Below are 25,573 nucleotides of genomic sequence, written 5' to 3'. Positions count from 1 at the left end.
GGCCAGTGGCCAAAGAGGCTATGAAAGGGGAATCTAGGCCCCAAGAGAATCTCCAGGAGATGACTTCTGGATACTGGTCGAGAATTGCCAGTAAGAGACTGGATGTGGCTCAGAGGTACAACACCTACTTGGACTCGCCTGGTTATGAACTGGGGGTGTGGCTCAGCAGAAGAGGGCTTGCCTAGAATTCACCAGTGAGGGGCTAAGAGCATAGCTTGATGGTAGAGTGTTTCCCAGATGAGGATCTGGGTGAGTATGCTGACCTGTGTTCTCCCGTTGTGTAGATCCGGTACCAGCCCTGGACGTCGGGCAACAGCTGGAAATAAAAGTGCAGCGTCTACACGACATTGAAACAGAGAACCAGAAACTTAGGGAAACACTAGAAGAGTACAACAAGGAGTTTGCTGAAGTGAAGAATCAAGGTTAGTGGCAAATGGCTGACCTGCCTAGCTGTGCTTTCTGCCCGCTCCCCCACCCCCTTTGCCTTCTTTATAGTGTTGGGACTGGCTGTAATTGTTACCCTCCTCATGAAGCCAGGGTGGGGCAAGCAGCCGAATCTCTTAAACAAAGATAATGACACTGCCTAGCTTTGCCACAGCTAAACTTTTCCTCCCGCAATAACTACATAGGATTTTATTGCCCTTGGTCTGGGCCGAATCGGGATTCTTTGAAAATTCCTCCTGTATCATCTTGTGATAGGATCTGTCTTTTCAAAGACTGATGTGTCGCCTCTGGGCGACACCTGTCAGACAGCCAGCTCCTGATCAAAGGGTCACACACAGTAAGTCATTTAGTAATTGCTACTGATCCATTAAGGCTCCAGACAAGACTCATTCTTGCAGGCCGTGTGCTTACACACCATTCCTCCCTTATTGACCTAATCTACTCATTATGAACTGAGAGAGAGAGAGAGAGAGAGAGGAGGGAGAGAGAACTCGAGCAGGACTACCTTGCATCACAAGGCGTGGAAGGCAAAGGCTTTTCCTGCCAGAGACAAACATAAGGAAATTTGTCCTATACTTGAAAGCCAGGTGTGTTTAAAACCCTCGAACCTGGCCTGGTGTAAACAGCAATCCTAGCTACTCCAGGGGCCAAAGTAGGAGGATTCAAAGTTCAAGACCTGCCTAGGTTACAGCCCCATTCAAGGCTACTCTGAGCAATTTGGTCAGAGCTTGTTTCACAAAATAAAAAGCAGAAAGAGGACTAAGGATATATAGTAGCTCAGCGGTTGGACATCTTTCAGTGAGGGACTGGGGGAGTGGCTCAAGTGCTTGAATGTCTGCCCACCCTTGAATCATCAAGGCCTTAGGTTCAAGTCTCCATTAATAAAAAATAAAAACAAACTGCAGAAAGCCTCGGAGCCTTCTGGCTTCCTTGTATTGAAGAAAAGGCCCAATTCAACAATAGTCACAAGGTTTATAAAGCAACTCCCAAATTTCCTATGTGTCCATGTATCTGTGGTTTTGTTCTGGAGACACAGGTGAGGACTTAGGTAGGTGGGAGGGGTGTCAGCCTGGCTGGCTCCTCTGCATGCCCTGCTGCTTAGTGAGCTTTCAGAAAAGGAATCAAAAGCTAAATGACTAGGATTGTGAAGAACAGCCTTTTTGTATTTAAGACTGTTGGAGGCAGACACGGGAGGGGCACTGTCTGGGAAGATCCAGGAAGAGGCTGGAATGATGTAAGAAGAGCTAGGACAGACAGGCCTGGAGTGTGAGGGTAGAAGGCTCCGTGGCTGCCGTCAGGTCTATGATCACACACTGACTAGAGACTGGTTCCACAGCAAATATTTTAGTGGTCAGATTCTACTTCGGTCTGGTTCTGCTAGGCCCTGCCTCACTTAAAAGGGAGCTGCTGGGATTATGAATTGGGATCCTTCAAGACTTTTCTCTCCTGCAGCAACCATCTGCAGCAATAGGACTTGTTTCTTTCAGAATTCCCAATGCCTGAATGACAGCTCTGTGTGTGTGTGTGTGTGTGTGTGTGTGTGTGTGTGTGTGTATCTGATTCATTATACAGACCTAAAGAAAATCTCCTATTACTTTTAGCTCCAGTGACATGCCCTTTTTGCCCACTCTGGGACAGGGGTTTTGTCCAGCCCAGGTTGACTTCAAAGTTGCCATGTAGCTCAGGTTGACCTCAAACTCAGTATATCATACTCGCTGTATATAGGCTTGGCTAACCTCAGACTCATTCTGTAACTCAGGCTGCCTTCAAATTCACCATGTGGCTTCAAACTCACTATGTAGTTGAGTCTATCCTCAAACTTACTACGTAGTTCAGAGTAGCCTCCAATTAATAATTCTCTTACCCCAGCCTCCTCACAGAAGCTAGCATTACGGCATGTGCCACCATTCCAGTCCTAATTTCTTGTCCGTGAGTGTTCATGGAAACACAACATACCTGTTGTCTGACAGATGGCACTATGGAATACTAGGGCTTCACGTTCTGTCTAACCTGCCAGTTTCTGCTTCTCCATTCTCTACCTTAACTTGTGCTAGATACTGGGAATGAAAAAAAAAAAAAAAAAAAAAAAAGCCCTCAAGTAGGAGGCCTTGTAAGAGATGGCTCCACTGTTTGTGGAGGCGTTATGATGCACAGAGTCCCACAAGGGTGACTATTAGAATAGAGGGCTGCGTGGCAAGGTCCTGTCCTAGGATCACACTGAGTTGGGACCCTGCACCATTCCGGGGTTTTTTTTTTTTTGGTTTTTTTTTTTGTTTGTTTGTTTGTTTGTTTGTTTTGCTTGGATGTGCTCAGCTCAAGCAACTGAAGGGACGGCTATCAGTGTGCCATGGGTGGGAAGTCACTTCTGGGAGCTGCATGGACCCTGCTTATACACTCCAGCTAGACAACTAGACCTGCAGGTGGCCCCTCCTCAGGCACTCTTTCCCACAGGTAAAGAGTCCCAGGCCCCTGCCACACCCCACAGTATCAGGTCTACATATAGAGCCCTCATCCACTAAAGCAAGTGGTCAGAGTGTACACCAGCACCCAAACTACATGGTCGTTTCCCCTGGGTCAGCAAGTGTCCCTCGGCCACAGCCCTTTTCCACTCCCTAAGAAACAACAGCAAAGCTGCCTTGGTGGCTGATGAGGTCTGTATCTGACTCGACTTCCAAAACGTTTGCACCCTTTCCATGTAGTAGAGTCTTTAAACCCACACCAAACTTTATCAGTCTGCCCTCTGTAGAGAACCAACTTAAGATGCATCAGAAAGACAATATTACATTTTACCATCGATTTTCCCCCTTTTCTAAGTGTGCTGGAGGGACCACCACAATCCTTCCTGGCAAAACCCATTGATCCTCCCCAACTTGAATACTACAAGTTCAATTTCACATTGAGGGAGTAAAAGGTCCCCAAAGGGACTCATAACCATTGATTTTGTGTCGGCCTGGACAAGCTCAGGTTTAAAATACAGCGATCCTGGCAGGTTACGAAAGCATGGTTCACCCAGCTACAAGGAACCGCTTCCCTTACTGTTGGTTTTTCTGTCTTTCATTCTGCAGAGGTTACGATAAAAGCACTTAAGGAGAAAATCCGAGAATACGAGCAGACCCTGAAGAGTCAGGCCGAGACCATCGCTCTGGAGAAGGAGCAGAAGCTACAAAATGATTTTGCAGAGAAGGAGAGGTAAGTATAGTCTCCCCGTGCCATCACGCTCCCAGCACGGGGAAACACTTGACTGCCAACCCTGTCGTCACATGATGGTTTGAAAAACTGTACATGTGAAATCAGCCCAGGCTGTTGACAAAAACCTCAAATGCTCCTCCTGTAAAGGTTTACTCAAAGGGTTCAGATACAGCTCAGCGCAGAGCAACTGTCAATGACCATCCCCGAGAGTGAGGTCTGCCAGAAAAATGTGTTCAAAAATGACAGTGATCCTAGTCCCTTCCTTGTACAGTACCCTGAGTGCAGCATGTCCCTGTTATCCTGGTGTCAGGGGTGAGGTGACAGGCAGCCAGAGGCTTCTGTGCGTTGAACACAAGCTGACAAATGGCAGCTGTACTTGAGCTGAGGCAGAAATGGGCAGGGTCCCCCAAGATGCACCGCTGCTGAAAAGCCTGGAACTCCATTTATGGTTATTGAATTTGATGTTTATGTGTTACATAAAAAGTAAATACTGAAAAAGTTAGGCATGCCCAGGGCTGAGGTAACTCAGGATGCATGTTCACATGTGCAGGGTGTGGTTGCATCCCAGCACCAAAAGTAACAAAGAGTTTAGGCTTTTTACAGCACTCTAAACATGACACTTTCACCCAGTGCCATCTACATAAATATTCCAGAAGTCAAGATCTCTAAATGTCTGGCACAGTTGTGGTCCGGGCACTTGGGGTGAGGGACCCTCCATCTCATCAGTAAAACGCACCGAAGCTGCGCCTGCTGAGCGCCAGTTACGGCTTTCTAATGGCTTACTTTATTCCAGACTTTCTCCATAAAGGAGTAGTTTTCCGCTAATAGAGCAATTTAATGAAAATCAGATTTCTTGTAAAAGCTATGGGGACTCCTAAGCTTGCTACTTCTAACTATGTTGGTCAGATTTTTAAAAACTCTTTAGTTAAATTAAGATGTTAAATTTTAGCACTAACATGAGGAAATACACATACATTTTAACAGGAGGCGCTTACAAGATTTATAGTTTCAAGGAAGGGGTTAGGTTTGCTCATAAGGGTGTGCGTGTGTGCGTGTGTGCGTGTGTGTGTGTGTGTGTGTGTGTGTGTGTGTGTGTGTGTGTGTGTGTGTGTAGAGGCCAAAGGTCAGTGTGAGGTGTGGTGTGTTCCTCTATCACTCTCCACCTTATTCTTTGAGACAGGGTCTCTTACTAAACCTCGAGCTTTCCAGTTGAGCTAAACCAATTGGTCAGGTCCTCAGCCTGGGTGACAACTTACTCACTTAGCCATCTCCCAGTCCTGGCGTGCGGTTTTGTTGTACTATTGGCCATTGATTTCATAGATCATCAGAGTTCTAAGGGTGGCTTCAAAAAGATCCCAGGAGCCAGGTACACTGGCACCCACTTAGGATCCCAGTATTCCTGAGTCTCCATTCCTTTTATGAATCATGAGTTCCATTTATGTTTTTGTTTTGAGGCAAGGTCTCACTATGTAACCTTGGCTAGTCTGGAACTCGATATATAAACCAGAATGGCCTAAAACTCAAAGAAATCTGCCTGCCGGCAAGTTCTAGAATTAAAGGCATACACCATCACACCTAGGAGATCATGAGTTCTAATCCAGCATAGGATATAGACCAAGACCTTTCCTACAAAAGATAAACAAAAATAAAAGATGCCAAAGCTAAGGTAAGGCTCCCTGATACATGTTATACTTAACTGCATGATGCCCAGTTCAGTCTCTACCATCAATATTAAAAACAAACAACAACAACAACAATTCTACCTACTTTTTTGTTGCTATAATAAAATATTATACCCAAAAACAACTTGAGGAAAAGTTTCTTCTGTCTTTTAGGTCACAACTCATCATTGTGTGATGTCAGGGCAAAAACCTGGCGCAGAAACAATAGAGGCACACTTCTTCCTTCTCCATCCTGTGTGGTGCAGCCCAGAGTGCACTGGGCTCTCTCGCATCAGTTAATAATTAAGGCACTCCCCACCCCTAATGTGCCTGCCAGCCAATCTGATCTAGGCAATTTCTCAATTAAGGCTTTCCTCACAGATGACTCTAGGCTGTATCAAGTTGACAATTACATCTAACTAGGACACCTCCTGTGTCTCACAAAAGCTTCAGGGATACTGTGATGCTGACTTCATTGGCTCAGTTTAGAAAGAGGAAAAGCTAGGTGTTCTGCTGATGCATGCCTTTAATCCCATGACCCGGGAAACAGAGCCATTCAGATCTTAGACCTCTGTGAGTTTGGGGCCAGTTTGGTCTATGTTGCCAGTTCCAGATCAGTGAGAGCTATACATAGACCCCAATTCAAACAAAAACGAGTAAAAATAAACTAATAAATATGAGGAAAATAGGGTCAGGCATGGTGGCACATGCTCTCAGGAGGCAGGAGTAGGCAGATTTATGTGAGTTTGAGGCCAGCCTAGTCTACATAATGAGTTCCAGACCAGCCAGGACTACATAGTGAGACCCTGTCTCAAAGAACAAAATACAGAAAATGAATGAATGTACTTGCTGCACAAACCTGGTGAGCTGAGTTTGGTCAGCGGAACTCTCATGAAATGGAAAGAGAGCCAATTCCAGAGTTGTGCTCTGACTTAACCCAGATGCAAAACACACACATACACACACACACACATACACACACACATATACACATATACACATACACACACATACACACACACATATACACATATACACATACACACACACACAGACACATACACACACACATACACACACACAGACACATACACACACACATACATACACACACACACACACACATATACACATACACACACACAGACACATACACACACACATACACACACACAGACACACACACACACAGACACACACATATACACATACACACACACAGACACATACACACACAGACACATACACACACACACATATACACACACACACATACACACAGACACACACATACACACACACACATACACATACACACAGACACACACACAGACACACACACAGACACACACAGACACACACATACACACACACACAGACACAGACACACACATACACACACAGACACACACACACACATACAAATAATTAAAATCATTTTTTTAAAGAAGGAAAATGGCTAGTATGATGATGTACACTTATAATCCTAGCAATGTGGAGGTGGAGACAGAATCACCCACAACATGGAAGCCGACCTGGGCTATATATAACATGATTTCCAAGTGTGGTCTCAAAAAGGGATGTGAAAAGCAAGCAGTTTCTTGCTGTGTTGCTGGTTGTGGCAGAAAAATACATCAGTCTAACCTCCCACCATGAAAACTGGATATAGAGATACAGGCCATGTATAACCATAACTCTTTTGTTCGTGGAAATTATGATTTAGTAAATTCACAGCAGCCTGGCCAAACAATCACCATGATAAGAGTGAAAACTGGAATGTTAAGTTCAATACATGTGTTGGCAGAATGTTCCAGATTCTATCCCAGCACAGGGGAGGTACAAGGAATTTAGCTCCATAGCAAGTTTGAGGCAGCCTGAGCTACATGAGACCCAGTCTCAAAACAAAAAATAAAGAGAGGCTGGGCGTGGTGGTGCACGCCTTTAATCCCAGCACTCGGGAGGAAGAGACAGATCCCAATGAGGTCAAGGCAAACCTTGTCTACATAATGAGTTCCAGGATACATAATGAGACCTGAAGGGCATTTGGGGGAGAGAGACAGAATTTGAGAACTTCTTGTCTGGGCTATGGTGGTGCACACTTTAATCCCAGCACTCAGGAGGCAGAGGCAGGTAGATCTCTAAATTGGAGGCCACCCTGGTCAACAGATTGAGTTCCAGAACAACCAGGACTACGCAAAGAAACCTTGTCTCAATCAACAACAACAAAAACCCAAAACCTGATTTAAAGACTGAGATATCTCAGTATATCCATGGGCTATACAAGTGTAAGGAACAGTATTACATCCAGAGCAGTGGCGCAATCTTAGCAGCAATTTAGAATCCTGGGATAGATTAGCCAGAATTGGTGAGCTCTGGTTTCAGTTAGAGACTTTACCTCAATAAATAAGGTGGAGAGTGACCAAAGGAGATACCCAACCCAACTTTAACTTTTGGCCTTCACACACACACCGATTTAAAAAAAAAACTAGCTGGAATTTGAATAATAATCAATTCTTCTATACTGAAAGAAAAGTTTGATAGAAAAATCTTTCTAGTTGTATCTGAAAAATTATGTCAACATGACCATCTAAATTTTAAAACAAAAATTTTTAAAAACCCAGTAATAATAATGTTTTTAAGATATCAACAAATAGGGGGATGGAGGGATGGCTCAGCCGTTAAGAGCACTGACTGACTGCTCTTCCAGAGGTCCTGAGTTCAATTTCCAGCAATCACATGGTAGCTCACAACCATCTGTAATGGGATCCGATGCCATTCTGGTGTGTCTGGAGACAGCAATAGTGTACTCATATAAATGAAATAAAAAATCTTTTAAAAAACAAAGATATCAACAAATGAAAAAAATTATACATATAAGATAAAATTGTGTGACTTTTATTTTTAATAATGTGTACCTTTCTGCATATGAATTGGCAAACACGAGTATATGGGCTGAAGAGTCCAGAATGCTGTGCTAGAGCCCCTGAAGCTAGAGTTATATGCAGTGTAAGCTGCCTGGTAAGGGCGTTAGGGACCAAACTCAGGTCCTCTGGAAGAGCAATCTGTGCTCTTTATCACTGAGTCATTTTCCATGCCCAAATTATATGTATGTATGTATGTATGTATGTATGTATGTATGTATGTATATCTATAATTTTTTCTTTCATGTGTGTGGGTGCCTGCATGAGCTTATGTGTACCGTATGCATGCCTGTGGGTGTCAGATCCCTTGGAATCAGAGTCATACACAGTGATGAGCTCGTTACTGTGAGTGCTGGGGACCAAACCCAGGTCTTTTTAAGGGTAGCAAGTGCCCTTAGCCACCAACCCAAGCTCTTATCCCTAAGTGTTAATCATCTATATATGCACAAAGCTTTTACAAATTAATTAAAATGAAAGATCAATTTTACTTGCCAGGCATCGTAGTACATGCCAATAGTCCCATCACTTAGGATGTGTGGGCAGGAAGATGTGTAATTCGTGACCAGCCTTGGCTATGTGAGGTCCTGTCCCAACAAACAAACAAACAATAGCAAAACCTCTGAAAGTTGACAGATTCCAAAAATTGAGCATGCAAAGAGACAGCAATAAATATTGAATTTGATTTTATCCAGTGCTGGCAGGGTTTACACAAACACATACTGGCAGGAGTTTAAATTAGAGGATTTTTAATTGGGAAGGTTCCTAATATCTAGCTCTCTCCCCCACACCCACACACAAAAATTGCATATAGCTTGTGACCATTGAAATTGGTCTGTTAGCAGGGCTTCATGGCCCATGACCCGTCACATCTGTGACAGAGGCAGAAGGATCTAGAGTTGGAAGCTAGCCTTGGCTACAGGGAACCCTTGTCTCAACCCTCCCCTCCACAAAAGGGGAGAAAAGAAATTATTTTGCATCATAGCATGTTATAATTTAATTTATACATACTGTTACATGTTACTTTACTTTGCACTGTTAACATTACTGTATACCTGTATGGTACATGTTACTTGATAGCACAATATTTGGCAGTCTGGTGTGTATTACATTATTTGCCTGCCTTGTGTGGCACATAGTAGGTCCCTGTGCCTTGTAGTCACTTAGGTCACTATGTGCATTGCAGAACAGTACAGAGGAGTGGAGAAAGTAAAAGACTGTCTTTCTTTCCTCTCTTAAGTTTGGTTTTTAAAGCCATGGGGAGCCACCTTTAATTCTAGCACTTGAGAAGCACAGGCACGTGAGTGAGTTAACGGTTTACATAGGGAGTTCCAGGACAGCAGGACTATTTAGAGAAACTCTGTCTCAAAAACAAAACAAACAAAACAAAACAAACAAACAAACTCTTGGGGACTAAAGAGGTGGCTCGGTTGGTAACATGTTTGCTATACAAACTGAAGTGCCCCTGTAAAAAAGAGCTACACATCTATAATTCCAGACCTGGGGCATGGAAACAGGTGGATTAATTGCTAAGACACTCTCCCGAGCCAATCTAGCCAAAATCAGTGAGCTCAGGGTCCAGTGAGGGACGTTGTCTCAAAAAGTCAGGGAAGAGACAATTGAGGAACACATAGATAGATATTGGCCTCCAGTTTCCACTCCAGTGCACCTGCACTTCATGCACATGCGCACACAGACACCCACTGTACTTACTATATTTAAAGTGGGGTTTTCTTAAGATTTGTTTTTCATTTTAATTATGCATATGAATGTGTTTGTGTGGTATGCCACGTGTGCACAGGGGTACCTGTGGAGGCCAAGAGGGCTCTGAACGCCTGGAGCTTTTGCACCTGATGTAGGGACTAGAAAATGAACTCTGGTCCTCTGCAACAGCAAGCAGTGCTCTTGACCCCTGAGCCATCTCTCCAGCCCCAGCACACATCCCATTTTATAACAGACAGGCAGGAAAATATTAGCACAGTTTTTCTATAGGTGACAGAAAGTTGGCTGTTATTATTTTTAAGCTGTCATTTTTCCCTTTTTGTACCCTCAGGTTTATTGGGTTGAACATATGTTATATTCATATAATATAAAATGATGAACTTAATTTTAGATTCCTGTTTTTTCTGCAGACACAGAGGAAAACATGTCATTTCTTGGCTGGGAACTACATTTGGAGACCATGGGGATAGTAAACTGCTTGCAGATATTCAAGTCCCCCCTCCCCCACCCACTGTAGTAGCATTTGCGTTCCACTTTAGAGGAAAGGACAGCTGTCACATCTGTTTAGGACATCCTTTATGCCAACAGATTCCTTTTCTGTGTCAGCAGAATGTAAATGTATCATTCTTCTCCCCAACCTCAGAAAACAATGAGGGTATGATGATGCTGGTTCACTTCTTTTTAATATCCACCATCTCGGAACAAGTTCCATACAGGAGGACCTTCCACACCAATTGCCCCACATGTCAGACCCCAGGGGGTTCACATTCCACGTTGTTTAATATGCATTCACAACTTTGAGGTGCAGAGAGTCAAGCTGCACTGTAAGGCTGCCTCCAGCTGGGCCTTCCGGAGAACAGAAGCGTGTTCATCAGTGGGGCTCGGGCACACAGCCTATCTCAGTAGTCAAAACATGACCAATTTGGATTCATTGTCTCCTTTTTCTTTTTTTTTTTTTAATTCTTTCCAGAAAGCTGCAAGAGACACAGATGTCCACCACCTCAAAACTGGAGGAAGCTGAGCACAAACTCCAGACTCTGCAAACAGGTTCGATGTTCGCCACCCTATTTGAAGCCACATGGGAAGTGGGCGAACACGGGTGGTCTCGTGGCCTGTTCCCAGCCCCTCTACTACCTGTTGCTACTAGGGATCCTGCAGTTAGGAGCCTTGAGCCCACACAATTGAAGCTTATGTCCCAGGCTGCTCTACCTGGCTGCATTAGTCACTGCACTGATTGCTAAATGTAGATGTGGGTGGCTCTCCTGCCTTCTCCCTCCCTGCCCCAGCTATCCTTCCTGTTCTTTCCAACAAACACTTCTAAATCACCAACTGTCAAGAGCTGACAACTCATTTGGAACAATAATGGGGGTGGGGAGACTTAGTTCTACCCAAAATGAAGTTCAGAACTGCAGTAACAGAACCTTTAAATTCTAAAAGATACCAAAAAAGGTTATACTAAAGTTTGCCTTTCTTTTTTTGTTTCCTTTTCTGAAAAGGAAGCAGCACAGTATCTTTAAATGTGGGAAGAAAAAGGAGACGACATCATGATCCAACTTAGAACACAAATGTTAGAGGGACAAAAAATAGTCACAAGCAGTTTAACAGTCCAAAACTGCAACCACTAAGCTATGTAGCTCATCAATGAGGCACTTGCCTAGAATCCCCCAGGGAGGGGCTGGGGCCGTGGCTCAGTGGTAGAGCCCCTGCCTAGACTCCCCCAGGGAGGGGCTGGGGCCGTGGCTCAGTGGGAGAGCACCTGCCTAGCATGGGCAAAACCTTTTATCCAGTCTTCACATTACACATTCATGTGTGTATACCCATATGTCTACACACTGCTCACTATATAAATATAGAACTTAAAAATTCCAGAAAATGAAGAAGCAGTCCAGTAGAAGAGTAAAGGAGGCTGGAGAGATGGCTTGGTGGTTAAGAGCACCGACTTCTCTTCTGGAGATCCTGAGTTCAAATTCCCAGCAACCACACGGTGGCTCACAACCACCCGTAATAAGATCCGAAGACAGCTACAGTGTACTTACATATAATACATAAATAAAATCTCTAAAAAAAAAAAACAAAAGAATAAAGGAAGGAGCAGGCAGCTTGCAGGCGCAATGTACATCATATAGGGGAAGTGCTAATGGTTTTTAACAGTCAGACATTTGCAGATAAACTATTAGTAAAAGATGGTTTTTCCTATCACTGTCAGCTCTTTAAAAACAGGTCATGCCACTCGTTGCTGAGAGTATAGGAACATGATCACACAGGCACTATGCACATGAATGGGAATGCCATGCTCTCAAGGCTGGCTGGGTGGTGTGTAGGGATAGGCATGTTCAGTTCTTTATCCAGAAGCTTCCCTTCTGAGTATCTTAAAAGTGAGCGCCAGGACAGCCAGGGCCATACAGAGAAATCCTGTCTAAAAAAAAAGAAGTAAAACTAATTGTTCTACCTGTGTCTTGGCATGGAAAAACTTCTAACACTAAGGGAAAAGAGGAACCTCAGAAAATATTCTTGCTGGGCAGTGGTGGCCCATTGCCTTTAGTCCCAGCACTTGGGAGGCAGAGGCAGGCAGATTTCTGAGTTCGAGGCCAGCCAGGGCTACACAGAGAAACTCTGTCTTGGGGAAAAAAAAAGAAAGAAAAGAAAAGAAAAGATATTCTTATCATGACTTGGGGATGGATGGATGGATAAGATTTATTCTGAGAAATCTCATGAGACAGTTTTGCCATGGTGATGTGAACATGAGAATGCTGACAAGGACTGGGGCTGGCCAGCCCCTCAATGAGAAGTGATCTCACCTTGTTACCCAAGTGGCCAGGAATGCATCCTCCTGCTTCAGCCTTCTCAGTGCCGAGATGACAGACATGCACCACTCTGCCTGGTTCTTCAGTTCAGCCAGTAAATCAAGTTGACAGTCCATAGATGAGGGGTTTGCTCCTATCACAGAGCATACTATTTTAAAATAAACTTTTCGTGTGAGTGTGTGTGTGTGTGTGTGTGTGTGTGTGTGTGTGTACGTGAGTACAGGTGGCTGCAGAGGCATCAGATCCCTTTAGAGTGGAGTTATAGGCAGTTGTGAATTGCTCAGCACAAGTACTGGGAGCCAAACTTGGGTCCTCTGCAAGAGCTTAACCTCTGAACCATCTCTCCAGACCACAGTAAACTTAACCTCTGAACCATCTCTCCAGACCACAGTAAACTTTTTTCTAATGAGTGCAAGAATTTTTTTGATTGTTTTGTTTTGTTTTGTTTTTCGAGACAGGGTTTCTCTGTGTAGCCCTGGCTGTCCTGGACTCACTCTGTAGACCAGGCTGGCCTCAAACTCAGAAATCCGCCTGCCTTTGCCTTCCAAGTGCTGGGATTAAAGGCGTGCACCACCACACCCAGCTTGAGTGCAAGAATTTTAAAATAATGACTGAAAGTGTTCTCGTAGCTGAGGAGGTCACTCAGTTCCATAGCATACACCTATAAGGGTCTGAGAGCAGCCTCCAGATCCCATGTGGAAAGCCATGCATGGTGGAGCATGTTTACCATCCCAGCCCGGGGAGATGGAGACAGGAGGCTCCCTGGAGCTCACCTGCCTGCCAGCCTGGCCCATTTGGTGAGTTCCAGGCTAATGGGAAACCCTGCTTCAACAAAAAACCAAGGTGGACAGCATCTGAAGAACACACTCAAGTTTGTCTTTTGGATTCCACACACACAGATGCGAGCATATCTGCACACAACCTTTTGAAGTATTATATAGAAATGCATAAACTAGTAGCAGAGTTATTTATAGCTGTGGTCAATTACCATAGGCTTGCAAGTCATAAGGCAGCCATATTGCCCCCAGGGAGTAGGAATTTTTCAGCTCCATTGTAATCATATGAGCCCTCCCCCATACACTTGGTCTGTGATTAGTGGAGACATGAAGTATGCAACTGTTTCTGCAATTGTATATAGAAATGGCTTTTGATGGTAAAAGACATTTAAAAGCTGGAAATCTATGCAGCAAACCATGGACAGTAGTTCTCTAGAGAAGGAGGCACTTCAGAGAGATGAGGCAGAGAGTAAGGGACATTTTCTTCTCCATTCTTTGTGTGTCTCCCATCTTTGTGGACTTTTCTCCTTTTACTTTGAGCAATTGCTATCCTGGTTTGGTCTGATAGCACATACCTGTAATCCTATTCCGGGGGAATTGTACCCAGGGAGATCAAGAATTCAAGGCCAGCTTGAGGTGCATGAAACCCCATCTTTGAAAAAAGCAACCTAAAGAGATGGGGATATAGCTCAATCAGAAGAGCACTTACCCAACACTCAAAAACCCCTGGATCCGAGCCCTAGCATCTCACAAAGCAGGTGCTGGGGGTTGGCACACACCTGTAATCTCAGCACTGAGAGGTAGAGGCAGACAGGTCCGAAGTTCAGTGTCATCTTTGGCTATCTAATGAGTTCAAGGCTAGCCTGGAGGACATAGACCCTGTCTTTAAAAAAAAAACAAAAACAAAAAAACAAAAAACAAGATTGGGGTCTTATATCATGGTTTCTGTCCTTGCCTTTTAGCCCTGGAAAAAACTCGAACAGAATTATTTGACCTGAAAACCAAATATGATGAAGAAACTACTGCAAAGTAAGTGTCTGTGTGAAGTCATCCTCTGGTTTTCTTTTTTTCTTTTCTTTTTGTATTTGGTCAAGATGACCCTGTTACTAAGCCACAGAAGATGGCTTATGAGATGCTCAACCTCCTGTCATGCTGCCAAGACACAGTGCCAGCACAATAAGTCCCTGCATCATATCCTTCCCACTGAAAGTTCTCTCTCTCTCTCTCTCTCTCTCTCTTTCTCTCTCTCTCTCTCTTTCTCTACCCACAGTATACATGGAGAAATCAGAGGACACCTTTGGGGAGTCAGTCCTTGGTGAGGCAGGGTTTCTCTTCTTGTTTCTAACCTGCTGTATACTCTAGGCTAGATGGTCTATAAACCTCTAGGTGATCCTCCTGTCTCCACCTCTTGTCTCACTATAGAAGTGCATGGATTACAGATGTGACCACATCTGACTTTTTGTTTTATATTATTTTATTTTATGGGTTTAAGAGCTTTCAATGTGCATGTACATATGAGCATATGCATGTATGTGGGTACATATGCTCATGTGTGCACCTGGGTGTGGATGTCAGATGTTTTCCTCAATGGTTAGTCACCCTGATGTTGAGTCAGGGGCTCTCACTTGAACCCAGAACTCACTGACACAGCCACTTGCTTTGGGGATATCCTGTCTTTGCCTCCTACTGCTGGGTTCAGGCCTACTATGCTGGTCAAGGATTCAGGTGGCTACTAGGGCTCCAAAGCACAGTCCTCTTCCCTGCATGGCAAGTGCTTTACCCACTGAGCTACATTCCCAGTCCTCTTCTCTGTGCTGTTTTGAGCAGGGGTTTCACTGTGCTACTTAGGTTTGTCTCAAACTCCTGCGTTCAGGCATCTGCTTCTGAAGTAGCTGGGGCTGTAGCTGTACTACCATACCTGGTGAGGCTATGGGACTAGATGAATCTGTCTAGATGTAAGGGGTCTGTGAAAGAACCAGGCTACATCAGCCTCTTGGAAGACCTGCCATGGGTATAGTGGGCTGATGGAAAGTTTGAATTTCAGTTAGCCTAGACTAAATTTTTATTTCTCTGATTAGAAAGGAGTGAGTAGGGCTAGGAAGACAGCTCAGACAGGGGAGTGCTTGCTTGCAAGCATGAAGACCTGGATAAAAGCTGGGCTTGCTAACTGGGAAGGTAGAGTCAGGCAGATATGTGGCCTCCATACTCATGTGCACATGCACAGACACCACACACCAGAGAGAGAGAGGGAGAGAGAGAACACACCGGAGGAGAGAGCCTGGGAGTGTAGGTCAGTTGAGAAACTGCTTCCCTTATATCCATGGCCCCTGGATTCATCTGTATCGTCACAGAAAACCAGGAAAGAGAGAGCAGAAGGACTAGGGCTTTTGTTATCCCTGACTATGGAGGGCGTCTGAGCTACATGATAGCATGGCCTGTCTAAAAACACCACCAGCAAAAACAAGTGTGATGGCACATTCCTGTAAACTGTTTTGGGGAGGCTGGAGCAAAAGGACTGATTGCAAGTTCTAGACCAATCTAAGCTATTAAGCAAGACCCTCTCTCAAGCTAAATACAACAACTAGCTGCCTCCTCTGCATTGTCCTCCTCTCAGTTTTGAAAGGACTGTCACCTCACTCGGCTTCAGCTGCAACTTTTGGAACAGACGTATTTTTATTCCTATGCTGGGGAGAAATGAGTTCTGGGATGGTCTTAAACATCTCTAAGAACCTCAGTAGAATGCTTCAACATGGCTGACAGAGACCCTGGGAAGAGAGTGGGAGACAGAGAAGCACGTAGACTTGGGAGAAAAGGCTGCTGGGAGAGCGAGCCCTCTGTTCCTCATCCACACTGTGACCTCCAGGGCCTCTCTTGTACAGGGGGCATAAGGACAGCTGCATTACTGAGAGACTGTGGAGAGGTTGGAGTGTGGAGAACCGTCCCTGCAAGAGCTGGGAACGCTCAGCAGAACCCCGTGTACATTTCCTGAACAGCGTTGGTCTGAAGTTTTGTCAATTTATAGGATACACACTGCTTGTCAGTCATTCAGACCGCCGACCATCCGAATTTAAAAAGAAGCCACACAGACTGGGGGATATAACTCAGCTGATAGGGTGCTTGCCCAGGATCCACAAGGCCCTGAGCTTGATCTTCAATACTACAAGAAACAGGTGTGGCGGCACATGCCTCTAATCCCAGCACTTGGGCGGTGGAGGCCAGGCAGAGGAGGAGTTAAAGGTCATTTTCAGCTCTATCCTTAGAGGCCAATCTGGGCTACCCAAGACCCTTGCAGGGGAAAGGGGTACAGGTCAAAGGCAACAAGGCCACTTGGAGCCCTCCACCCCCATCCCTAACTGCTGCTTTTGCAGTCATTTCAGCTGTGCGTCAGCTGGGACTGCTTGGCTGGCTGTGATAGGGACAGTGGCAGTAAAGTTTTCCATGTGTAGGCTTGAAGCAAAATGTAATTAGCCTTTATGCACAGAACAAGGCCCCATTGATGAGTACAGCTGGTCTTTGTTTGGTCCCATCACTGAGAGTGGGAGGTAAAGTGTTCTTCTTCATGTTTATTAATGCAAGATTCAGTAGACAAATGGCAAGCACAGTTTAATATTTGTTGGAACACAGGGGGGCTTGCCAAACAGTTGTTGTGTGAGCGGATTGCAGGCCCTCACATTATAACCATTGCTGGGTTAAATAAATGCATTATTTCTGGGTTTTTTTTTTTTATGTACCTCCTTCTCAGAGGGTCACCCTGAAGTTTCATTCTCCCTGTGTCCCATGGCAAATGCACAGGTAGTACCTTAAGGACCTTAAAGTGACATCTTAGGAAGTCTGTCAGCATGGACTTTACTGTGCTCACGGTTCCCTGGGGCTGTCTTCAGCAGGCAGTGGCCATCACCCTGAGAGGGGCCTGGTGGCTCACACTGCCACCCACTTCTCTCCACCTCTGTTGCAGTGGCAGTAAAGTTTTAAGAAGTAAAGTGCACTTCTTAAAAACCGTGTGTGTGTGTGTGTTTGTACACTATATTGTGGTGCACACGTAGAGGTCAGAGGACAACCACTTCTCTCCTTCTACCATGTGGAGCCCAGGGATGGATCTCAGGTCACCAAGCTTGGCAGAAAAGCACTTTTATTCACCAAGCTTTCTACCCAGCCCTAGGCTTTTTATTTCAGTTTTCCCTCCACAGTGGACCCAGGGTGGAGGAGGAGGCCAAGGAACACTTTGCAGACCACCAGGGCAGATTCAGTGCAAAGCAAGTTTAAATTGTGATGAAATGCTCTATCCCTTCTAGCTAAGCCACCTTAGCTAGAAGGGTGTGGCTTGGTTGCTGGAGTCCTTGCCTAGCTTGCATGTGTGAAGGAAGCCCTGGATTTAATCTCCAGCACTCAAGAGGTTAAGGTTGGGAGATCACAGGTTAAAAATAGTCTGAACTACAAAGCAACTTTGAGGCCAGCCTGGGCTATGTAAAATCCTATCTCAGAAAACTAAAAAAATCAATCTCGTAAGAAAGATGATTATAGCGTAATAGAGTGTATGCCCGATGTATTCAAGGCGCTGGGTTCAGGGAAAGAAGAGAGAGAAGACTGAATCCTAAGGCAAACATAATCTTTCTATAGCTAAGGTTACTCTAAGTTACTCCCAAACTTTCCTACCAGAAAATGTCATATTTCTTAATACTTCTGCATGTTGTATTCTTCACCTCTGCTTGTCTTTATGAAAAGACATTATGTATGCAAATGTTCCATAATACATTACAAAAGCAACATTGATGAAGAAATGCTGTGTTGTTTGTACAGTTTATGACAAGCGTGTATCACACCCTGCAGCAGGCTCTGAAAAAGACAAGGCTTCCTGTTAGTAGCTGATTGCTCAGAGAACTCCAACTCTGATTTGCAGGCCTGGGGACCTCTGTGCTCCAGCAGAGGACAGGAGGCAGGAATTGAAAGAGGAAGCCAGAGGCTCCTGGCATGACTGTCCCATGGGAAGTATGAGTAGCATGCTGGTGAGCAGAGGCGGCGGCAGCCTGTGTATAGATGTGTCTGGACTATTACATGGTGGATTTTCAAATGTCACCACACTTGCTGTTTGTGGCAGTCCTTGAGAAAGCCTGTACTATGTTAACTGCATGAATGAGGTGTGGACAGGCAGTGCCCAAGCAGGCTGCTGCCTCCTCCTCTCAGCTTGAAGTAAAGTACTGTGGCATGCTTAGTGCCCAAGGAGTCCAGTGCGGAGCATCAAATCCTCCGCAGCTAGAGACACAAATGGGTGTTTGCTGCCATGTATCTACTGGGAACTGAGCCTGGGTCCTCTGAAGAGTGACCGATGCTTTTAACTGCTGAGCCATCTCTCCAGCTGCCACACCTCCCTTTTGTTTGCTTGCTTGTTAGTTTATCAGTGGTACTTTGAGACAGGTCTCACTGAGGAGCCTTGGCCAGCCTGGAACTCACTGTGTAAACCAGGTCTTAGACTCATGAAGATCCACCTAACTTTGCCTCTGCCTCCTGAATGCTGGGATTAAAAACATAAACATACACTGAACATCCAGCCTTTGCCAGGGTAGGGAGGCATCTCATTCTGTCGCTCAGATTGGCTCTGAACTTTACGTAGCCAAGGCTGGCTATGATACTCCTTATACATATACCTCAGTAAATTTATAAAGACCAAAGGGAGGTCCTGAAACCTCAGCAGCACTCTCTCCCTGTCACTTTAAGAAGGTAATTGTTTTCCATCTTTCTCATGAGTCATCAGTTTCCAATGTGAGTTGCTGTAATTATCTTGGTTGGATTAATTTCCCTAAAAACAGAGAAGCAAATTCTGTCTAATTTTTGAGGATTTGGGCCTGAATAGAGAGTTCAGTGGGACCAGTCTCATTTCCAGAGGCGTTAGTGCACTTGGTAGGATTCCATCCTTGTTTCACATCTAAAACTCAGTGTTGGAGCATCGCCAGGGACTTTCCTGTTCCAGTCTCCTGGGGTGGGACTAGAAAGAAGAGGCTGGCTTTGTGTGTCCAAATGCAGTAGATACTTGATTATTACTCTGTGCATGCGTGTGTGTGTGTGTGTGTGTGTGTGTGTGTGTGTGTGTGTGTTTGTATACAAGCCTGTGCCTTTGTATAAAGATGCAATGCACATGTGTAGGTACATATAGAGGTTAGAAAACAAGCTCTCTGTCTTTCCTCAGGTCACCACCACACACACACACACACACACACCTTTTTTTTTTTTTTTTTTTTTTCAGACAAAGCCCTTTAATACCCTGGAACTCACCAAGGGAGCTAGACTATCTGGACTACAGGGTGAGCCTCTATCTGCTTCCCAGAGCTAGGAATTCAAGTGCACACCACTGGGCCCAGCCTTTTCTTATCATAGGTTCTGGGTATTTTACTTGGTCCTCATATTGGAACAGCAAGATGTTTACCAACTGAAGCATCTTCCCAGCCCTTGAACTCTGTCTACAGTTTGAAATTTGAATGAGTTGCCTTTTAGGTGCTGGTACTATGGGGACCAAAAGTTTCCTGGTCAAACTATTCCACAGCTGTTAACACCTTAATAAACATGTCCCTTGAAGTTTACTTTGGAAGCCAGGCTGTGAACACCTTTAATCTTAGCACTCCAGAGACAGAGGCTAATGGGACTCTGAGTTCAAGGTCAACTTGGTCTACATAGGAATTCCATGATGGTGTCACCCCTGTGCAGGTAGTTGTATAAGAAAGCAGGTTAAGCAAGCCAGTAAGCAGTATTCCTCAGTGGTTCCTGCCTTGAGGTCCTGCCCTGACTACCCTTCAGAATGTACTATAAGCTGTGAAATGAAATAAACCCTTTCCTAGCCAAGTTGTTCTTGGTCACAGTAACAGAGAAGCAAACGAACATAGTAATCCCACAGTCACTATAATTTAGTGTAGATATGCCATATTTGTGCAGGCCCCATGTGTTAAAGTGTGAACAATTCAGTGTATGAGCCACTCCTAGCTCACTGTGACTGAGTCTGTGAGGGCAGGATGATTTGCAGAAGCCCCAGTATTCGGTGTCCAGGTGAGCTCCAAATGCAAATGTCTTGGAGAATTCAGGTCTTACGGGCTGGTTACATTCTTTATTTAAAGAAAGATACTGGACACTTAGATACCCACCAAGGACAAAAAGGGTCCTCATTCTAAGATAGCATGTAAGAAACTTTGTAGGCACATGCATGTGTATTTGTGCATGCTTGTGGAGGCAGAGGACACTACCTCAGTTGCTCAGAAATCATCCACACTGGTTTTTGAGACAGGGTCTCTCAGTGGTCTGGAGCTCTGTTGGCAAGCCCTTGGAATCCACCGTCTACATCTCCCCTGCACTTGAGAAACTTTTAGGAAGCAGAATGAAATGTTTCCTATAGGAAAGCCAGCGTAGAGCCAGATAATTGAGCTCATTGTTTTCCTTCACGGCTTGTTTGCCCTTTCATTCTCTTCCTAAGGTGCTAGATGTTGAGGAATGTCTCCATTTGCCAGAAAGACAGTGGGGTGTCTCATATTTCCCCGCCAGACCGCCAGTTCTGAAGCGAGCCTGCAGAATGAATTTTTAATGCTGAATGTTATGGCATCGCTCCTGCAACCAGCCGCATTGCTCTCCTGAGCCTACAGATTTACTGCTCGGATGAGCAGAGTGAGGACTTGGGGGCACTCAACACAGTGAGGATTAACCCCCCAACAACCACGCTGGTGCCCTCCTAGCTTCAGAAAGATAACCCTAAGGAGTCTGGAGGGAAAATTAAAACTCTGTAGTGTTCTGAATGTTCTCCAAACAGCCCGGAGCACGAAGCAGGGCATAGTCTCCGAATTTTATCAGACAGTGTGTATTTTTACCTTTTCACTGTTTTAGCTGTGACTGTTCTTACTTGGATGTATTTCTGTGATCTTTCCACCCTTAAAAAAGCTTTACAATTTGCAAGGTTTACAGAATATACAGAAGACTGGAGACTCTCCAGTTCCTATGAAAAGCCCAAATGAAATCAGAAGTCCAGAATTGGTCGCTAACAATGGGAAGGGGTCTGTTCGTATTCACTGGCTAATTCTGGTTTAGGCCATATGGTTGATTGTTATTTTCTCCTCAGGAGCTTTCTATATTTTTGAAGTTTTCAAAATTAAGAAGAACAAGTTATATATAAAAATTGTTCAAGCCTAAATAAGTTGGAGAAAGGTAGAATCTTCAACAAGCAGTAGAACAAATGGCTGAGAATATACATAATAAGCTAAGGCTGCGCTTTGTGCCAATTAAAGCCTGGATGTCTTAAATATAAATATAAAAGAAATCATGAAAACACGAAGATGGATTTTAGGTGGGGATTTATATAATAAGTGGGTGGAAGAGCCTTTTTAAGCATGATGCCAAAAGTAGAGAACCTATGGGATATTCAAAGCTTTGTGGAGGTGGAAGGTGGACAGGATATAAGAGTGATATGAGGATGGAGAAAACATTTACGGTATGTAAGTAGGAAATGGCCAATATATAATTTCTTGCCAAGCCATGACAAAACATTAGAGGTCAGCAGAGTGAGTGGATGGATAGATGGATGGATGGATGGATGGATGGAGGGGAGGGAGGGAGGATGATGGACAGACAGTAAGGCGAGTGCAGAGAGTGGGTGGATGCCTGAGATGAATGGGTGGATAGACATGGATGAACTATTTACAATTTATTAGACAGATACAAGGTTAATATGTATTTCTTATAAAGCAGTAACAAAAGCCTATAGACGGATAAACTGGACAGATGAATGAGATGATGGATGGATGGAAATGGGATGAATGAGGGGTGGGTGAGTGGGTGGATGGCAGAAAGGGTGAATGGAGGGCATCTCAAACTGCCTTCCAGAGCTTCTCTCTTCCCTCCAGGCGGCTTTCCTTCTGTTTGTGGTTTCTGTCCCCTCCCATTAGAGATGTATTATTTCCCCTCGTTCCAGAAACCAAGGGTCCACCTTGACTCTCTGCTACCCTGCTGTCTAATCCATCCCAGTCTCTCTCCCATGACTGTCTTCATTCCTACCACCACCATAACCTAGGCTTTTTTTCTCCCTCAGCATCACTTTTTGCCATATCTACTTGTCTGTCACTGCCAGTTTCTCCGAGTGAATCCAAGGATCTGCTACAAGTGTTCAAAATACAATAATCCTGTTCCGAGCTGCTCTGCTTGAGATCCTCCCTTGCTTTTCCCCGTCCCTCTAGGAAAAGTCCCAGATCATAGTCCTGTGCACAGGCACTTCACAGTACAGTTCATCCCATGCCAAAGCCAGTCCCCTCAGACTCCCTGCCCTTCCACACCAGTGTGCTCCAACTCCCAGATGAGGAAATGTTCAGGGTTGCCCCCTTCTTGCCTACTTAGCATAGAGTCTATGGAGAGATCTGATTCTGGACCCAGAAGTTCGTCTTTATGACTGTTACTGTTCTAGTGTGGTGTAGCGATTTCCCCATTGTGAAGGCTGTCAGCTATCCAGGGTAGTTTCTGATGTGAAGCCTCATCTGTCAGCACTATTACTGTTTTCTCATGACATTCAGTCACATTCCACAGTTCTGCTGCTCAGCACCACTTCAGTGATCGGCCACCAGTGTTATTTGCTTCCCACTAAAGGACACCTCTTGCACAAATTTGAATTTCTTTTAATATATATTAACTGTTCTTAGAAGTAATTGATGGTTTTAGCAAATGAATATATGAGACCTTCTAGGGCTGGGGCTGAGTGGATAGAGTGCATACCTGCCTTGAAGCCCTCGGTTCAGCTCCTAGTATTGTATAAATTACAAGTGTAGTGTGTTTGTAATTCTGGCAGTTAGAGTCAAGGTCATCCTTGCCTACAGAGCAGGTGAACCTAGCCTGCATGAGTTATAAATTAATATTTTCAGAATCATGTTTGAGCAAGATGTGGCATTGCACACCTATAATCCCAGGTCTGGGAGGCTGAGACAGGAGGATTGTGAGCTCAAGGCCTGTGGTTACAGGTAGGCAGCACCACACCCAACTCAGTCTTCATATTAGATCCCAATTTGCCTAATATTTTTATGGTACAGGCCAGACATAAGGAATTACACATCCCTGACTTCTTTCTGCCTGTAATTTCACTTCATCTGCCTAAATCTTTATTGTGATAAGTTGCCATCAGTCTTTAATTTCTGTGTCTGTGTACTGTCTGACTGCTTCTGTTTTGAAGTTTTTTTAATGCCTTTACTTACCTAATTTCTACAGTGTGCCTCTTGTCACTATATCAAGTTTTGTTTGTTTGGTTGGTTGGTTTTGGTTTTTTGAGACAGGGTTTCTCTGTGTAGCCCTGGCTGTCCTGGAACTCACTCTGTAGACCAGGCTGGTCTTGAACTCAGAAATCCGTCTGCCTCTGCCTCCCAAGTGCTGGGATTAAAGGCGTGTGCCACCACGTCCAGCTACTTTATCAAGTTTTATAAATTAGCTCAGGCAGTAGATTTACCCTTATTTATATTTAATGCACCTCCAAATATAGACTGTCATCATTAGCTTTCTCTCTTCTGGCATTTTGAAATTTGATTTTCTGTAGATAGAACATATACCTCATTGTTTTAATTCCCCAAGGGTTGTTTGTTTGTTGTTTGGGGGTTTTGTTTTGTTTTGTTTTAAGATTTTTATTTATTTTATGTATATGAGTACACTGTAGCTGTCCTAGACACACCAGAAGAGGGCATCCGATTCCGTTACAGATGGTCGTGAGCCACCATGTGGTTGCTGGGAACTGAACTCAGGATCTCTGGAAGAGCAATCAGTGCTCTTAACTGCCCAGCCATCTCTCCAGCCCTGTCCATATTTAATAATTATATCCCAATTGTATATCATTTATTTTCCAGATATTTACAATTGGCATATGGGAATTTGTTTTCTTGTCTTTACCAAAAACAAACAAAAAAACCAACAAACCATGAAGCTTTGCTGACCTCATCTCTAACTACCTACTTACTAAAATGAATTGTTTAGCAACCGTATGATCCATAGGTAGTGACTTTCTCAAACATTTTATGTCAATAGGAACAGAAGTTGTTTTGTTTTGAAACAGGTTCTCATGTTCCCTGGCTGGACTCTAACTTGCTGTGTAGCTGAGAATGACCTAGGTTTCCATCCCCTGATAACCTCCTGGTGTGTTTCTGAAAGAGTTCTGGATTCACTCACTATCTGAATGTCCAGGTCCTTTCAGGGCTGACATTCAGACTCTTACTGAGACTCGCTCTGAATGAGCCCTTACAGTGCGGCAATCACATGCCCTGTCCAAATAGCAGCAAATTATACTACTTTACCTTAACCCTCCCTCTGCAATGAGACCCATCTTTTCTAGAGCATTTATTTTGAACCTGTGGATTCCTATCAGTGAATTCTTACAAGTTATTTAGACTTGACTTTCCAGGGTTTGTTTGGTTGGTTTTGGTTTTGGTTTTGGTTTTGGTTTTAAAATAAAAGGGTGTTGTATTGTCTAGGCTATATAGCAGATACTGGCCTTGAACAGAGGCCAAGGTCTCAGCCCTGCAAGCCTGATGATCTGAGCTTGTTCCCCTGGACCATAAAGGTGAAAGGAAAAAGTCAACTGCCTGGAATTTTCATCTAACCTCCACATGCATGTCTTGGCATGGGCACACTGCAGTCTCACACGTAGACACAAAATAATAATAAAATAGACAATATAGTAATAGTAACAACAACAATAATAGTTGGAATTGTTAAAAATTAAAAGTTAAAAAAAATAACAACAATGAAAACATAGCCTAATACGGGCCAATGGTTTGACATTGCTCCTGACCTGATAGAGAGATTGTATCAACCAAAGTTATCCAGCCATAAAGGAAATCAGGAAAGTATGACTGACTAGTTAAGACTTCCTTCCAAGGCTGAGCATGATAGCACCTGCCTTTAATCTCAGCACTCAGGAGGCAGAAGCAGGCAGATCTCTGAGTTTGAGGCCAGCCTGGTCTACAGATCAAGTTCTAGGACAGCCAGGGCTACACAGAGAAACCCATATATATGCATATACATATATATGCCACCCACCCTGTTCCTAACAGTTCCTACATGCACAC

The 25,573-nt window shown here is 44.3% G+C and overlaps 1 protein-coding gene across 13 annotated transcripts in view; it reads left to right on the top strand.

Annotated features, from left to right (window-relative positions):
* The window catches only part of Cux1 (cut like homeobox 1), a 318,232-nt gene that overhangs the window by 192,348 nt on the left and 100,311 nt on the right, over window positions 1-25,573 (top strand). For all 13 annotated transcript variants that reach the window (XM_085837322.1, XM_085837323.1, XM_085837321.1 and 10 more), the window contains exons 5-8: window positions 285-422; window positions 3,510-3,633; window positions 10,905-10,981; window positions 14,477-14,543. In XM_085837322.1, the coding sequence (XP_085693448.1) occupies window positions 285-422; window positions 3,510-3,633; window positions 10,905-10,981; window positions 14,477-14,543 (406 nt within the window). The remainder of the gene's footprint in view (window positions 1-284; window positions 423-3,509; window positions 3,634-10,904; window positions 10,982-14,476; window positions 14,544-25,573) is intronic.

This window comes from Mus caroli, unplaced genomic scaffold (assembly GCF_978045245.1).
Source record: "Mus caroli unplaced genomic scaffold, Mus_caroli_1 scaffold_4, whole genome shotgun sequence".
In the NCBI taxonomy this organism is placed as follows: domain Eukaryota; kingdom Metazoa; phylum Chordata; class Mammalia; order Rodentia; family Muridae; genus Mus; species Mus caroli.
This window is presented reverse-complemented; position numbering and strand designations above follow the sequence as displayed.